This window comes from Mauremys mutica, chromosome 3 (genome assembly GCF_020497125.1).
Source record: "Mauremys mutica isolate MM-2020 ecotype Southern chromosome 3, ASM2049712v1, whole genome shotgun sequence".
Taxonomy (NCBI): Eukaryota; Metazoa; Chordata; order Testudines; family Geoemydidae; genus Mauremys; species Mauremys mutica.
The window spans coordinates 98557179-98575655 of record NC_059074.1 but is presented as its reverse complement, the minus strand read 5'-3'; the positions used below and the strand labels follow the sequence as shown (position 1 = coordinate 98575655).

Below are 18477 nucleotides of genomic sequence, written 5' to 3'. Positions count from 1 at the left end.
ATTACTCCTTGTTCTGTCATCTTCTACCACTGAGAACAGTCTAGATCCATCCTCTTTGGAACCCCCTTTCAGGTAGTTGAAAGCAGCTATCAAATCCCCCCTCATTCTTCTCTTCTGCAGGCTAAACAATCCCAGTTCCCTCAGCCTCTCCTCATAAGTCATGTGTTCCAGCCCCCTAATCATTTTTGTTGCTCTCCGCTGGACTCTCTCCAATTTATCCACATCCTTCTTGTAGTGTGGGGCCCAAAACTGGACACAGTACTCCAAATGAGGCCTCACCAGTGCTGAATAGAGGGGAATGATCACATCCCTCATGATAATTTGGGACTCTTAAATTAATAATTTCATATGACTCAGATCTGTTGTCAGCTTGCAGTTGCTAAAATAAAAAAGAATTTCATGTACAATCTTTGGGCAATTATACATACACTTTTAATAGCAAATACAACATGTTTTCTTCTGCCTTCTAAATGTTTAATATAATCAATGGACGTGAGCTGTTCTACACAACTTGCTACATTTGAAAAAAAAACCTCACCACTTTTTCAGATTCCATCCTGGGCACTAAAATATGGATTATGCTCCCGTCTCAAACAGCACTTGTTGCTGATGGAAACTGTCAATGACTTTGCATTGACAAACTGCTACCAAAGTGCTCCTGATGTGATTATTTCCTGCAGTCGTTAACTTCGTAGCTCCCTAGCTGAAAGGAGGAGGATGCTGTCCAAGGCGGACAGGAAAAGACAGGCAAAAATAGCACTCAGCAGGAGCAGCCACAGTGAGGATGGGTGGGAACAGGTGACAGTCTGCAAATTCTCTCTCTCTGTGGTGCAGGGAAAATACTGCACTGTAGGGGATTTCAGGGGAAGTCACCGTGACTGTAAGTTGGACAGGCAGAGCTATACAAGGATAAATATACAGGAAGGTGAAAAAGGGTGTAAAGCAGGCGCCTTGCCTTCTTTTACACCTCTTGTATGTCAATTTTCTTGCTACAACCCCTCTCTCCCACTTCTCATCCTGTAACATACATCAGTTTACACTCAGTGGTCTTCATTCACTTTAGGGTCTGTGCTGGAAGATGCTGGAGGAAACTCTAGCAGTGAGTCCCAACTGGCAGAAAGCCCACCAAAAGAAAGGTCAAGGGGGCACCATGGAGGATCCAGACAGTGCCCTGCAGAATGGAGGGCAAGGGGCTGTGGCCAGGGTGCCTGGGGATATGCTGATTCAGCACTGCCTAACTTAAAAGCTGCCCTCTCTGGTGAAGCCCCTAAAGGAGGTGACAGTGTAAACATTGCCTTCCCTCCCATATACGGCAACTGTTCCCTGTGGTACAAAGGTGTGCAATATGTACCTCCTTGATTAGCATTAGTGAGTCAAATGCTTTTACCCCAACCTATCTCAATGTACACAATGGTAACTTCCACAGTCATTTAAATTTGGCTCTTTCAGTACAACCCAGAAAAGAGATGGGGGGGATGGAAGAAGACCTTCACCAAACCTTAGGCCAGGGGTAGGCAACCTATGGGTGGCATGCAAACTGATTTTCAGTGGCACTCACAGTGCCCGGGTCCTGGCCACTGGTCCAGGACGGGGCAGGGGGGGAGCATTTTAATTTAATTTTAAACTATGCTTCTTAAACATTTTAAAAACCTTATTTACTTTACATATAACAATAGTATAGTTATATGTTATAGACTTGTAGAAAGAGACCTTCTAAAAATGTTAAAATGTATTACCGGCACACAAAACCTTAAATTAGAGTGAATAAATGAAGACTCAGCACACCACTTCTGAAAGGTTGCCGACACCTGCCTTAGGTTCTCTCAATACTAGCAGCTCATGGAGGGAAATTAGACTAAGACCAAGTATACACAAAATACACCAGACTGCCAGAAGCTGGGACTGGATGACAGAGGATGGACCACTTGATAAATTGTTTTGTTCATTCTGTCAGAAGCACCTGGCAGTGGCCACTGTTGGAAGACAGGACACTGCGCTAGATGGACCTTGGGTCTGACCACTTATGGCCATTCTCATGTTCTTATACATAAAACTTCTCTTTTTGTCTTTTTCTAATAGCTTAAAATATAATATTCTCAAGCAACAGAAAAGTCTCTAAATTATTTATTGGGCATTGCTGAATATTTGTAACAGATATTTTTCTGTCACTATTTAAAAGCTCCATTTGCTAAGTAAGGTACTGCAATAGAGATCTAGAAGCAACAAAGATTTAAATATTGGTTTAAAATAATTAACACAACAAATAAATCCTGTAAGAAAAGTTGCATTTTTGGCTGTACCCTGACTTTTTAAAAAGAACCAACAGTAATACACTGAATAATTGATTCATCATGCTCTAAGCATTTGACTTACATTTTAAAGAGACAAAAATAATTATGAAAACTCTAAAGAGGCACAAAATAACCAGAAAGATCATATTAAAAACTCTGATTGCTTTCTGACAAATGCTTTTTTGAAGTTGTAGCTCAGTGTTTAACCCTAAAATCATAAATGATCCCTTTTTTTGCAGCTGATTTATAAAGCAACATAAGAAGACTAGTATAGAGAATAAATAATCTAAATGAATACGTATACTCTGTGATAGAGAAGTATGAACAGGAACCTCTTTGGTGAGTTCATTGCAAGTTTGGGGGGCACAAGGAGAACAAACAAGTATGATAATCCTGTGTGAAAAGCATTCTTGCTTTAGACTTTAAGGGAGAACCGGTAAAAAGAGAGCTGTATGGCATTTGCTTACCTCTCACAGCGTGGTCCTGCATACCCAGGAGGGCATTCATCGCATATCAATCCATGACTTCGGTCTAAATGACATGTTGGGCTAAAGCTACGTTGTTGATGTTGGGCAAGAACGGGGATAAGGAGGAAACATAAAAACAAAATCATTAGTGTTTTAGTTCCCTTCCCTCTTCAGAAGGCATTACTTTGAAAACAGAGCACAGGGAAAGTCCTTCTGTTCTAGCACATGGAGTTTAGGATTGGCTCCAGCCTATAGAAGTTGGAATGACTCTGCTATTTCTACCGACACTGGATATAGCACAACTGATGGCACCATCCCAATGTCATGTTATTATGGGACGTTAGCCTTTCACTGAGTCAGTACACCATTAAAAAGCAGGAATGTACAGCTGCTTGTCTGAGCCCCTGAGGGCCTGGCAAAATATGAAACCTCGGACTACGCTCTCCAGCTAAATGTCTCTGGTACTGAAGGACAATTGTTTGGAAAGCTCCGTTAATATAGATTACATGGAGCGTAAAAGAAACCCAATGCACAAAAAGAAAAAGGGAGTGGAGGGGGGGCAGCTAAAGGAAAATATTTGGTAAAATTTCCAACACAATTCAGGATAAAAATTCTGTCTGAGCTTTATCTGAGCAAATCCAGTGGCAATAGCAGTATCAACAAGCCATCCAGTCACACTGCAATTTCAGAATGGTCTGCAGACTACTAAGCTTTACTTCATGTATATTTTTAGCTGTGGTTTTATATAACAGAGGTAATAGTCGGGTCTTGGCAACGCAGTTATTTGCATGCTTACAACCCTTCTTTGATGGTGTTTTACCCTGGCTGTGTTCCTCTGCCCTGTAGCATTTTGTTTTCTATGTTTTTCCTCCCAGTTACATGATTGACACACTGTAATGAGGTAATCTGCTGGCACACAGAAAGATATAAACAGTTTTAGAACAACAGGAGATCCATTGCTTTACCACTTTAAAGCAATCTGCCCTCAATTATTCTTTCTTCTGTTTCAATTATAGATTAATTTAATTCTATTTATAACCACTCTGGCTGCCACAGGACACACCAGTGGTCCAGCAGCCTTAGGACAAAGCTCCATGAAAAGAATGAGTGCAGTAGGGTTAGTAAACATGAACAAGGATTTGTAATTTTCTCTTTTTTCCCCTGGGGGTAGGTATTGTTTACACTATTATAAGCCATGTATCAAACTCTGAATGTGATCTAGAAATCTGTGAGAAGCCAAAAGAACTGCAGAATAATTAATTCATTCCTGTAGAAATTGACATTTCAGAGTTGTGATACCTTTTATTGCCTATATAATGCACCTTTACAGTAATGTGAAATTGGCTCACGTTACATAGTTTAGCAGCTATTTTATTACAATACATTACTATATAGTAATATAGAAGTAATAATAAAATTAGTAGTATAAACATATTTCCACACTTTTAATTATCAGAAAAATATCACTCAGATCTGTTTTTTTCAAGTTTTCTTTTTGTGACTTAAAAAAGTAAGCTAAGTCTGAAGACCTGCTCAGAAAATCCTTGTACAGACGTTGTTGAGTTGTACCAGACACATTTTACTCAGATTTAGAGTGAGAGATAGGGATGTCCAATTAATCATGTAATTTGATGAGTTGAATACTCTTTAGACTTTTGTATGTACATAATACATACTCTGGCCACTTCCTAGGTTCTTGAAAACTAAATCATGTAACGCCAAAAAAAACTGATTAAATTATATTTTAAAAACAGAAACTGTGTGTTAACTGTATGCTCAGAGAGACAATGTGGGTGACGTAATATCTTTTTATGACCCAACTGCTGTGGTGAGAGAGACAAGCTTTCAAACTACACAGAGCTCTTCTTCAGGTCTGGGAAACATAGTCAAAGTGTTGAAGAGCTCTATGTAAGCTCGAAAACTTGTCTCTCTCACCAACTTTGATCCAAATTGATCCACCTCACCCACTTTGTCTCTATAATATCCCAAGACAGACACAGTTACAACAACACTGCATACAAGAGTGTGCTCAAGCAGATTTGGTGAATCAATATCCATGAACCTCGAGATTTTGAGCAAATTTTAGGTACATACATAATTGGGGAAAATTATGTGTCAGTGAAGAAAGGCAGAAAGTTGCCGGAAATGTTTTGATCTTTCTTCTGAGCCACTTTTGAAGGAATTTTGCTGTTACTTTCTGAATGGTTTACAGGAGCCAGCCCATGAATACCAAAAAAAAAAAGTCACCAAATAAAGCCAAGTTATATTGAAATTAAAAGCAGTAATGATGAAAAAATGAATATTTTAAACAAACCTCATAATATGCCCTAGTGCAATAGACATTCTTACTATTTTATTTTGTTTTAATATCATAAAACACATTTACAGCTGGCCCTGAACAGTAAAATTAGAGCCCAGACTTCCACCACAACAAAAAAGTTTGGGAATGTTTGTATCTACAGTTTTGGCTCTATCCATTTGCAAAATTTGATTCGATTTGGATTCCAAACACTTCCTTCCTCCACCACAGCTTAGGAGTGATCAAATGGCATGCTGGTTTGGGCCCATATCTTTAAGGAAAAAATCTCAGTATAGAAAGAAGAGCTTCCATCATCCAGTTGTAAGAAAAGCATATTGCCTGCGAGTAAACTATCTGATATAGGCATTTTGTTACAGACATTTTGCCAGTGAAAACTAACCCCACCACAAGATTTGATTTAGGCCACTCTTGCACAATATAAAATTCTGGTATTGTTTTTATAGCACTCCCCTGGTTAACTGAGGGCAGGACTGTACTCCAGGATATATTGCTACAGTAGGGAACTTTACTTCACTCTTCTACTTCCACCCCCATAGTGGGGATCTCCTCATGCTGTTTATGCAGCAGCTGCTACTGCAATCTTATCACATGTGAGCATGAGCATGGAGCCAAGTACAAGTAACATGAATGAGGCCAGGTATGTCTATAATGCAATCATGGGGTGTGATTGCAGCTTGAGCCAACATACAGGAGCAGTGAAGCTGTGGCAGCATGCCCGTTAGGGAGAGCTAGCCATGTGAGGAACTACTCAGGGTTCCAAGGAAGGGCTGAATAGCCCATGCTGAGAAGCATGCTGTCCTGGCTTCACTGCTCTGGGAACCAAGCTAACTAGATTAAAGCTAGCTCAGATATGTCTACTCAAGCTGCGAGTTACACCCAGTGATTGCAATATAGATATCTCTTTATTAGAATCAGCCTGTGGAGTGCTCAAAACTGTGTGGTTATGGGAAACTGAGGCCCATAGGGCAATTTCAGCGTTCAATACCAAGGAAAAGCAAAAGGTGCTCTGCACAAATGTGTGTGCTAGACAGGGTGAGGGTGCAAGAAGCCCTTCCACTGCAGTACACCCATGCTAGATGAAGGCAATCTACTGGCTCTGCTGGGGAGTACCAGGTGACATACCAGTACTAGTGGTTCTAGGGGGATCATATTGGGCCAGGTAGGTGTAGAAACATGTACACTGAAGAGCAGCACCACCACCAGGACAGTGCTGTTGAGAGGGAAAGTTGTACATCACTTTTCTCCAGGATCTCTGCACACTTTTGGTCTGACTTAAAATGAGATGTGAATGTGGAACAAAGTCATTGAAGTCAGAGTTAGAGGGATGTAAATAGAGCAAAAACTGGGCCACCTATGCAGGCAGATTGCCGTTCAGGTGATGCCCTCCCTCCCTGTTCCCTGCAGAGCTCTGCCCCAAAGAGAAATCATTTAGCCCTAAACTTCTTATGAAATGACCATCATCTTTGTCTCCTAAATATTAAAGCAGATTGGAGATTGACTTAAAATCTTCAACACTGGGCTCCTAAAATGCTGGTGGCTCTAACAATGACACTTTGCTGCAAGAGGGCCAAAATCAGCTTGTGGTTGGAATATGCTAAAGAAGTTAATTTGAACCCATATATTTATTTTAAAATATGCCTTCACATGTGAGACAAGCAGAATAGGATAGTCGGAAGATCCAATATGAGGGTGTGAGAGTAGAACTTTACCTGGACTACATGGTATCAATAGAATTTTGGTATTTTGAACTGTCAGGACATTGCACTGGCTAAACCCAGTGAACTGTCTTTCAAAGCACACAGTCTACTGAATTGCTTGAACTTAAGCATCACAGAGAAATATTTGTAGTTACCAAAACAATAGTGCTCTTTGCCACTAATCATAATTTAACAATCTCACCAATATTTTTCAACATTTAACAATACAAGTTCATAGTAAGTATTCTAAGAAATATTTATAAATGAGTTAGATTATCTTGACTTGCAAGTTACAAGGCTGAATTCAATTGAGAAAATTCTGTTCTGTACATCAGATTGTGAATGAATAAGCAGCTACCACGAGCTATTTGAATTCCAATTTAAAAGAAAAAGGCAGAAGGAATCTCAGCCAGATTGGTTATCCAACTAGTATACAGAAAGTTTAAAAAACAACTTCAACTCCTAAGGAAAACACATACAAAATCTGTAATTTCAGTTTTCTATTTAAATGGATAGCTATCGTGTAGGTGTAGGGGAGGGCAGAGTGAGAAGGGGGACTTTAATAAAAAGGAATTCTAATTAGTGGTGAGAACAGAAGACAGGGAGTCAAGAATTTTAGATTTTACTTCTGGCCCCAGCCTTAACTAGCATAATAACTAAAGCTACTCAGCTGTTCTATGGCACTGTTTCCCATCTTTAAAGCGGGACTAATACTTACCTGAGGTCATATGATATTTATTAATGTTCATAAAACCCCTGTGAGACAATATTCTACAGCACTGGTTGGCCCAAATGAGTCAGTAGCAGTACGATAAGATTACATGGTTTAGATCATTATTGTATAATATTATAGTTGTTTTTATTTTAAATAAGGGGCATTTGGAGATCCTCATCCAAAAGAGCAAGAGCACTCAACACAACAACAACACAATTTATTAAATGTATGAAAAAATTATTGTTATACAGTAAATAAGCATCTTACTTGTTAGAAGGTATAGTTAATGGGCAGGCACACAACTGGCAGTCTTCATTTGTCCCTTTAGTAGGATCGCCATAGAAACCAGGAAGACATCTATCACAGTATGGGCCACCTGTATTGTACTTGCAGTCCTGAATAGCAGATGGAAAGTAGAGAATGTCAATTCAATCTCAAAATCAAAGAACCTAGCAATGGAAAAGACCTTGTAAAGTCATCTAATCCATTCTCCCATTAGTGCAGGGTTGTTTCCTACAGTACACATTCTACTGCTTTGCTGTTTAGCAGGGAACTAACTCTTACAATCAGTGGTTCAAAGACACATTTATGTTCATGTTCTTTCTGGAGAGATTTTCTTAGCAAAATGAAAAGAGTATTTATATCTCCTTGTTTTTTTTTAGAACTGGCATATTTTAAAGAGGGCCTGATGCACTTAGCAATGTGAAAAGGTTTATTAATGTAGCCTTACTCTTATATCTTATACTCTTGATGAAAAATTAAAGGGTTCAGATGCTGATCTCACATATACAGCACACAATATATCAGCCAGTCATTTGCAAATAACTGTATCAGTTGCACATCTAAGTACAGTCACTCATTTTACAAGGTCTGTGGCTGGCAATCCATTCTATTTTGGATCAGAAGCTGACCCCTGGTAATTTATTACTTATGCTATATAACAGGATCAGTGTTATGATTTGCAGGTAGAAGTAAGATCTGAAATTCCCTTCAAGTCTTATTTCTAATTAGAAGGCAGAAACTGGGTTTATACGTTTGGCCCCCAAAATATGGAATCTCAACCAACCATGTGTGCTCCTTTGTTAGCAAGTGACTTATTCAGTCCCTGGTGCTATAGACCATGGAGGTCCTCGGCTGCACTCACAATTTGCCCCTACCTTTTTCTGCCAAGGGCATAACTTTTCCCATTGAGGGTAATTCACATTGAGAGCTCTTAAGAACATAAGAAAGGCCGTACCGGGTCAGACCAAAGGTCCATCTAGCCCAGTATCTGTCTACCGACAGTGGCCAATGCCAGGTGCCCCAGAGGGAGTGAACCTAACAGGCAATGATCAAGTGATCTCTCTCCTGCCATCCATCTCCATCCTCTGACGAACAGAGGCTAGGGACACCATTCTTACCCATCCTGGCTAATAGCCATTTATGGACTTAGCCACCATGAATTTATCCAGTCCCCTTTTAAACATTGTTATAGTCCTAGCCTTCACAACCTCCTCAGGTAAGGAGTTCCACAAGTTGACTGTGTGCTGCGTGAAGAACTTCCTTTTATTTGTTTTAAACCTGCTGCCTATTAATTTCATTTGGTGACCCCTAGTTCTTGTATTATGGGAATAAGTAAATAACTTTTCCTTATCCACTTTCTCAACATCACTCATGATTTTATATACCTCTATCATATCCCAACTTAGTCTTCTCTTTTCCAAGCTGAAGAGTCCTAGCCTCTTTAATCTTTCCTCGTATGGGACCCTCTCTAAACCCCTAATCATTTTAGTTGCTCTTTTCTGAACCTTTTCTAGTGCTAGAATATCTTTTCTGAGGTGAGGAGACTACATCTGTACACAGTATTCGAGATGTGGGCGTACCATGGATTTATATAAGGGCAATAATATATTCTCAGTCTTATTTTCTATCCCCTTTTTAATGATTCCTAACATCCTGTTTGCTTTTTTTGACCGCCTCTGCACACTGCGTGGACATCTTCAGAGAACTATCCACGATGACTCCAAGATCTTTTTCCTGACTCGTTGTAGCTAAATTAGCCCCCATCATGTTGTATGTATAGTTGGGGTTATTTTTTCCAACGTGTATTACTTTACATTTATCCACATTAAATTTCATTTGCCATTTTGTTGCCCAATCACTTAGTTTTGTGAGATCTTTTTGAAGTTCTTCACAATCTGCTTTGGTCTTAACTATCTTGAGTAGTTTAGTATCATCTGCAAACTTTGCCACCTCACTGTTTACCCCTTTCTCCAGATCATTTATGAATAAATTGAATAGGATTGGTCTGAGGACTGACCCTTGGGGAACACCACTAGTTACCCCTCTCCATTCTGAGAATTTACCATTAATTCCTACTCTTTGTTCCCTGTCCTTTAACCAGTTCTCAATCCATGAAAGGACCTTCCCTTTTATCCCATGACAGCTTAATTTACGTAAGAGCCTTTGGTGAGGGACCTTGTCAAAGGCTTTCTGGAAATCTAAGTACACTATGTCCACCGGATCCCCCTTGTCCACATGTTTGTTGACTCCTTCAAAGAACTCTAATAGACATGATTTCCCTTTACAGAAACCATGTTGACTATTGCCCAAGAGTTTATGTTTTTCTATGTGTCTGACAATTTTATTCTTTACTATTGTTTCAACTAATTTGCCCGGTACCGACGTTAGACTTACAGGTCTGTAATTGCCGGGATCACCCCTAGAGCCCTTTTTAAATATTGGCGTTACATTAGCTAACTTCCAGTCATTGGGTACCGAAGCCGATTTAAAGGACAGGTTACAAACCTTAGTTAATAGTTCCGCAACTTCATATTTGAGTTCTTTCAGAACTCTTGGGTGAATGCCATCTGGTCCCGGTGACTTATTAATGTTGAGTTTATCAATTAATTCCAAAACCTCCTCTAGTGACACTTCAATCTGTGACAGTTCCTCAGATTTGTCACCTACAAAAGCCAGCTCAGGTTTGGGAATCTCCCTAACATCCTCAGCCGTGAAGACTGAAGCAAAGAATCCATTTAGTTTCTCCGCAATGACTTTATCGTCTTTAAGCGCTCCTTTTGTATTTTGATCATCAAGGGGCCCCACTGGTTGTTTAGCAGGCTTCCTGCTTCTGATGTACTTAAAAAACATTTTGTTATTACCTTTAGAGTTTTTGGCTAGCCATTCTTCAAACTCTTCTTTGGCTTTTCTTATTACACTCTTGCACTTAAGTTGGCAGTGTTTGTGCTCCTTTCTATTTGCCTCACTAGGATTTGACTTCCACTTTTTAAAGGAAGTCTTTTTATCTCTCACTGCTTCTTTTACATGGTTGTTAAGCCACGGTGGCTCTTTTTTAGTTCTTTTACTGTTTTTCTTAATTTCTTAATTTCTTAAATCTCTTAGATTTTGCTCAATATTTATTGTCCCTCCATCTTCTCCTTGATCGACCATGACCTTGGACACCATAAGGATGTCCTGGCAGGAGACAATTAGCTGGTCTGTCTTCTGTCATTCTAACTACATGACCTGTGCCCTGAAGTTGTTGGTATTTCACTACATTTACTATACCTGGTTCTCCATAGACCTTTGACAGTTCCTTATTAGAACTTCTCCATACATCATTCCCCTTATTGGCCCAAAAGTTCATCTCAACACTTTATTTTTCAAAGTATTTAGCTATCATTCTTCCTTCTTAGTCAGTGTTCAGGTTTCACATCCACATAAAACAAGGTCTTGTATATCTGAAGCTTGGTCTCTCTCAGTAGTAGTTTGGAGCTGAAATTGTTTTGCTGAGAAAGGTAACAGGCATTCCTGCTCTGAAACCAGGGCCGGCTCCAGGCACCAGCATTCCAAGCTGGTGCTTGGGGCGGCAATCTGCAAGGGGCGGCAGTCCCTGTTGTTTTGCCCCCAAGCAGAGCACCAAATTGCCGCCGCGGACGGCGAGGGCAGTCTCTGTGCCCTTAGGGCTGCATGCGCATTTCCGCGGCGGCGGCAATTCGGCAGCAGCTTCTATGTTTAGCTGTCCACGGCGGCTTCAGCTAAACATAGAAGCTGCCGCCGAATTGCCGCCGCTGCAGAAATGCGCCTGCCGCCCTAAGGGCACAGAGACTGCCCCCGCCGACCGCGGCGGCAATTCGGTGTGCTGCTTGGGGCAGTGAAAACTGTAGAGCCAGCCCTGTCTGAAACCATACCTTAATTTCCTCACTCACCATACTGTTATTGGTAATTAATACTCCTATGTATTTAAACTGTCTAACTGGCTTATATACATGATTATAGACTGCTACATAAATGTGTCCCTTTTCCTCTCATCAGCTCATAACCATATATTTGCTTCTTTCTTCATCAATCTTAAGACCAATTTTTCTTGCTGCTTCCTTCAAATCTCCTGTCATCCGTTGAATCATATCATCTGTCTTTCCTATGATAGCCAATTCATCAGCATATCCAAAATGTTGGGGTAGGTCATTTCAATTTACCCCATCCTGAGAATTTTGCAATGATCATACCACTTTTTCCCACAGCCACATTTAAGACAAAGGAAATGCAGTAGATCTATAAAAGCAGCAAAGAGTCCTGTGGCACCTTATAGACTAACAGACATATAGGAGCATGAGCTTTCATGGGTGAATACCCACTTCGTCGGATGCATGCAAATCTACCTGGATTTCAGTAAGGAACTTGATACAGTTTCACATGGGAAATTAGTTAAATTGAGAAGATGGGGATTAAGATGAGAATTGAAAGGTGGATAAGGAACTGGTTAAAGGGGAGACTACAGTGAGTCATACTGAAAGATGAACTGTCAGGATGGAGGAAGTTTACTAATGGAATTCCTCAAGGACCGGTCTTGGGACCAAGATTGGTTAACATTTTTCTTACTGGCCTTGGCATAAAAAGTGAGTTTATGGTAATAAAATCTGCGGATGACACAAAGTTGAGAGGTATTGTCAATACAGAGGAGGACTGGAATATCATACAAGAAGATCTGGATGACCTTATAAACTGGAGTAGTAGAAATGGGAAGAAATTTAATCATGCAAAGTATAAGATCATGTATTTAGGGACTAACAACAAGAATTTTTGCTATCAGTTGGAAGCAACACAGGAGGAGAAAGACCCAGGTGTATTAGTTGATACAGCCATAAAAAAGGCTAATGCAGTCCTAGGATACATTAGGCAAGGCACTTCCAGTATAGATAGGGAGGTGTAAGTACCATTAAGGATATGATCTGGTCACAGAGGTCACAGATTCTGTCACTTTAATGGACCTCTGTGACTTCTTCAGCTTCAGAACTGGCTGCAGGAGCAGCTCCCACTTCAGGAGCAGTGGCTGGTGCTGGGTCACTCTGCAGTGGCCAGAGCAGCCCCCTGCAGCTGGAGCAGCAGCCCTGGAGTAGCAGCCAGGGCTGGGATTGTCTCCTCCGCCCCAAATATTTTAAATAAAAGTTAGGGACAGGCTGCAGGCTTCTGTGAATTTCTGTTTGTTGCCAGTGACCTGTCTGTGACTTTTACTAAAAATGCCCACAACAAAATCTTAACATTAAGATTTAGTGATACAAGGCACCGGTGAGACCTCATCTGGAATATAACTGTGTGCAGTTCTGGTCTCCCATGTTTAAGATGAAGATGAATTCAAACTGGAACAGGTGCAGAGAAGGGCTACTAGAATGATCCGAGAAATGGAAAACCTGTCTTATGCGACAAGACTCAAAGAGCTTGGCTTGTTTAGCCTAACCAAAAGAAGGCTGAGGGGAGATATGACTGAAATCTATAAATATATCAGAGGGATAAATACTAGCGAGGGAGAGGAGTTATTTAAGTTAAGCACCAATGTGGACACAAGAACATATATAAATTAGCCATCAACAAGTTTAGGCTAGAAATTGGGCGAAGGTATCTAACCAGAGAAGTGAAATTCTGGAACAGCCTTCTAAGGGGAGCAGTGGGGAAAAAAAAAACCTATCTTGTTTTAAGATTGAGTTTGTTAAGTTATGGATGGGATGATAGGATGGGACTGCCTACAATTTTATGTGACCCATGGACAACTGCCAGTAGCAAAAATCCCCATTGGCTAGAGATGGGACACTAGATGGGATGGTCTCTGAGTAACTACAGAGAATTCTTTCCCAGGTGTCTGGCTGGTGGGTCTTACCCAAATGCTCAGAGTCTAACTGATCACCATATTTTCCCCCAGGTCAGATTGGCAGAGACTTTGGGGGTATTTTGCCTTCTTCTCCAGCATGGACAATGGGTCATTTGCTGGTTTAAACTAGTGTAAATTTTGAAGTCTTTAAACCATGATTTGATAACTCAGCCAAAGGTTGGGGTCTATTTCAAGAGCGGGTGAGTGAGGTTCTGTGGCCTGCAATGTGCAGGAGGTCAGACTAGATGATCACAATGGTCCCTTCTGACAAAGTCTGAATCTATGAGTACCAGGAAAAATGCATCTCCCTGCCTTAGTCCAGTACTGATGTCAAATGGGGATGGGATTTCACTTCCTACTCATACTCTACTTTTTGAACCACAAATGCAAGTTATCCCATCCTAATGATTTTGTCAGGGATTCATATGCTTTCTTAAAGTGTCTAAAACTATTTGTGTGTTGTGATCATACTCCCATCTTTTCTCAAGTACCTGGTGAACTGAAAATATTTCATCCACAGTGGATCTATTTTTTCAGAATCCACAATAATGTACAAAGTAAGTCTATCTAAGAGTATCTAAGTTTATCTAAGAGTATCCCTCCTCCTTATAGGCTGTAAGGAGAAGAGATATATAATGATAGTTCCCGCATTCCATTTTGTATCCCTTTTTCAAAATCAGATATATTACATCTCCTTCCATCCTTTTGGAATTTTTTCATATCTCCAAACCAACAAAAAAGGGTTTGCAAACATTATGATTTACCTTATCCATTCTGTTTTTAATAATTCAATAAGACCTGGTGCTTTATTATTCTTGAGTTGTTTGTGACTGGCTTTAGTAGTAATAAAGGAATCTTACACAAACACATTCAGCATCAAAAGTACCTTATTATCAATGTCTATCAGTGGGCTACACATTAAATGATGTATACATACAATATTTACAAATTCATACACAACTTTGCAAATTCTTTGATTTTTGCCAGAATCAAAGGCCCACCCCAGCAGGCACATCAGATGAATATATTACCTTGTATCATTTAATTAATATGCCATCTACCCTGGCATTTTTTGACTTCCTAAATGACCTGTAAAGACAAATGTCTCCCATGCTGAACAAATCTTTCCTTTCCTGCTGTGTATTGAAGTTCCATCTTCAGCTCAGCAACTTAATTTTCAAGCACCTATTCCTTTCTTTTAGCCTTCCTTTTTAGCATACCTATCCACCAGTTACCCTTCTCACCAGCATCTGTTCCATCCTACACAATACTGCAATCAACATGAAATGCAAAGACAGAACAACTGTAAATTGATATAGCAACTCTATGCCATATGTGATGTTACCGATGTGCATAGCTATTTTAAAAAAACTTAGGCTGAAGAACCATGCAGCAAATTAAAAAGGCCAACATGAAAGCCGTAAGTGATATTCAAGAAATGGATTTTATTTAATAGGAAAGTGGCCAGGACCAGATGAGGTGATGACTTACAGTATAACAATGTTGCCAATAGGTACCAGGGATGTTATATCTAAGGTTCAGATAGCACTCAAAGTATTATACTGTTTGTCCTGGAGCTCACACAGTAAAAGTTCTGTCAGAGTACAGAATAATACCCAAGACCCTCAATAAAACTTGGCGAATGCATAAACATTAACACCGCTATATACTAAGAACCTATGTCTTATTTAAACTAAGGCCCCTTTAGCCTGCCAGAGCAGAACGATTGTGCACTGCTGCCCTCCCTCTGGATTTCTGCCATAGAGAGTCATGCCCATTGTTATTTTAAGCTAGCAGAGGATAGTGAGAGGAGATATTAAATTAGCATATTTCTGGCCACCATGATCCTTCCAGCCATCTTCCAATCCTTGCCTATTCCTAGCTATGGTCCTCATGGTGTGTGCCCCATTTATAGATGATTGAAGAAACAATGAAGGCCAGTTTCCCAAAGGAGTCTGGTAACCATACTATCACCAACACGAATAAATTCAAAACAAAATCTCAGAGGGCCTATTTTCTCCTAACTTACTAGTGGGGATTTAGTATTCCATTACAAATATTGTAAGCTGCAGTGAATATTAACGTACTGAGTGCTTTTGTTCTTCACAAGGACTAGGTTTAACCAGTCTCCTAATGCTGCATAGTAACTGTGCTCTCGTACCACTACAAAAGAGGATTTCTGCATGTTTAGAACTTGCACTGCTTACCAAAGCAGTTATCATGTATATCACAATGGTAATGTGAATGATATAGCACGCAGCTCTCTGTATAGTTGTTCTGGGGATCAAAGGGCTTTGCAGGTTATTGCAAGATGTGCGTTAGAAATGAGCTTTTTATACAGGCCTATGCTGGAGCAGATGATCTGAGCTTTTATCATGAGTCAAAAACATATTTCAGCTGCTTTTCAACCACATTTCAAAGCTTAAGAAGAGTAAAAAGAAGTATCATATCTGTAAATTAGGTGCCTAAATTGTCTGTTGTATTACTGAAAAAACACCATGAATTATAATAAGGAGGCCAAAAGGCTGTGTAAATCTCAATAGAAAGAATGCCTTTGATGTGAAACATTTCTCTCTTTCAGCACTCAGACTTCTCTTTCTTTCACTTCAAAAGCCTTAGGATCCAAACTGAACAGCAGCATTTAACAGTCTGCCTGGATACTAACCAATCTAACTTCACTTAGAGTACACTTAATGGAAGCCACAAGAAATCCCCAGACAGACTGTTAAGCCCTTCTGTGCCCTCTCGCTCGACAGAATGATACAGTACATGCACAGATAGTACAGTGCTGAGCACAGCATAAATGCTTGATAATGTAGGTAGATTAGGTATTATTATTCTTTTCAACTGGGTATTTTCCAAGTCCTTTTCACTAGTGTGCTATTCTCACAGTAGTGTTCCTAGGGACATCTGATGGGGAACCTATACGAGTCTCCGTCACTGATTTACTGGTGAACATCAAAATCAGTGGACTACACAAGCTCCACAACACTCCATCACTCCCCACGAAAGAGTGTAAGTGAATGATTGGTAGAGAAAAATGAAGAGAAATCCTAGGTTATTGGGTTGTTTTGGCTGAGCAAGTGGATCCAGTCAGCCGTGCACTTCTAAGCAAAATAGCTCAGAGCAGCTGACTTACCTTCTGGAGCCTTAAACACTGACTCACTGGCAAGCCTTCCCTTTTCATTCTTTTTAACTGACTCTATCCCATATTGATGTTACAGAGATTGTGGCTGGGAGCTATAATCAGTAATATACTAAATTCTCCCTATCTGTAAGGAAAGACAAACAAATATCAGCATAGTCATGAATTTTTCTCATTGCATTTAAAGTGAAGGATTCAAAATGTAACTGTCGGGAGGGTTATGTTTTCCTAGGTACATCTTTAAGACTTACTGTATAATTAAAATGCTATTCATGGAAAAGCAATTTGAAAAATCCACTGATCCACAAATTAAGGCTAACTTGTTTTATACTGCAAGGCAATTAAACATCCTGTATGGGGGAAAACAGGAAGACCAGCGGTAATTCTAAATGCCAAATTACATTGTAAAAACCCTGAATTTTCATTTTGGACTTTTCCCAGAAGCTTTTTCTTAAGGAAAGAAAGGGAACATTTAGAAACATGCACAATACGAAGTCTGCTTGAAATTCTACAGGGAAATGAGAGTATGATATCCTACTAAATTGGCACCGGCTCAAATTGTGTTTCTGCAAGACTAATGAAATGAGAAATGTTGTTTCAAGCTTCATGCCATGTCAGAGAATATAAAACTAAAATGCCCTTGAGTTAATCAGAACAGTCTATTCAGCGTAATTCTCCCATTCCAAAAGGCTACAGAGGAGGGTGGAAACAGCTGTATATTGGGTAAGATTGTTCTGGATAATAGTGTGGACCTAATTGCTGAATTAGCCGGGAACTATAGTGAATATATGCATTCTGCAAGAAAAATGATGGTTTCTATTTACTCTGAACCATATGCTTTAAATACAAAAAAAGTTTCCTGATTTATTAAGCATTTCTTTGAAGCTAGGAGGAGGAAGCCAGCAACAATACCTTCTTGTCATATTATAACAGAATTTACAAAGTTACCTTCTACAGACAATAAACAGAATAACCCCACGGCAGGAGACAGAGATGGGAGATGATGGGAAATCTTGCATGGAAAGCTTATTGATATACTTTGCTCCCTTCCATCATGCCATATCATATGCTGTTGATCCTATTTTACCACTTCAGACTAAAGTGAATAAACCCTTCATTTTTCCTTATTTGCAGAAGCTACTTTATCCTGATATAGGGGCATTCAGAAGCAGTTCAAAATAAAGATCTTTTCTGTCAAATCACTGCTTCTTTTCCTCAAGTACTTGAGGACCCAATGGTGGTTAATTCAATTGTATTGGTATATTGAGCAGTTATTGGTGCCACCAGTCAGGTTACCCATAGGCAGCAGCACTTACCATGCATTCTCCTGTGATGTCATCGCAGAATTCTGCATGACCAAAGCATGTGCATGGTTCACAGATCCCACCGAAAACAGTGCCGTTCACTCGTCTGTGTCTAGGCCAACAAGACTGCAAGAAAGACAACAAATTTGTCAGTTAGTGTGTGACTTTATTTTTTAAACAGTTTTGAATTTGATAGACAGGCTTGGAAAATGTATTTGCTAAATGTCTAAAAATATTGAAATATTTCTAGAAAGCTATTCTTCCTGGCACTGTGGCTTTGCACTGACCTTAGCTTTATTGGTAGGTGTGAGATTAGAGGAAGCATTAACTTGATCTTTCTTCTGAAATGGTAAAATAAAGCAGAGAAATGAAGAATGGAAATATGACAGCGTCAAAGCAAGAGAGGTACAG

The 18477-nt window shown here is 39.8% G+C and overlaps 1 protein-coding gene across 1 annotated transcript in view; it reads right to left on the bottom strand.

The window, feature by feature from the left end:
• Positions 1 to 18477, bottom strand: part of LAMA2 (laminin subunit alpha 2) — a 407250-nt gene that overhangs the window by 170329 nt on the left and 218444 nt on the right. Inside the window, exons 17-19 of the mRNA XM_045010304.1 lie at positions 18079 to 18192; positions 7758 to 7885; positions 2759 to 2845 (exon numbers count right to left, since the gene is read on the bottom strand). Coding sequence (XP_044866239.1) covers positions 2759 to 2845; positions 7758 to 7885; positions 18079 to 18192 — 329 coding nt within the window. The remainder of the gene's footprint in view (positions 1 to 2758; positions 2846 to 7757; positions 7886 to 18078; positions 18193 to 18477) is intronic.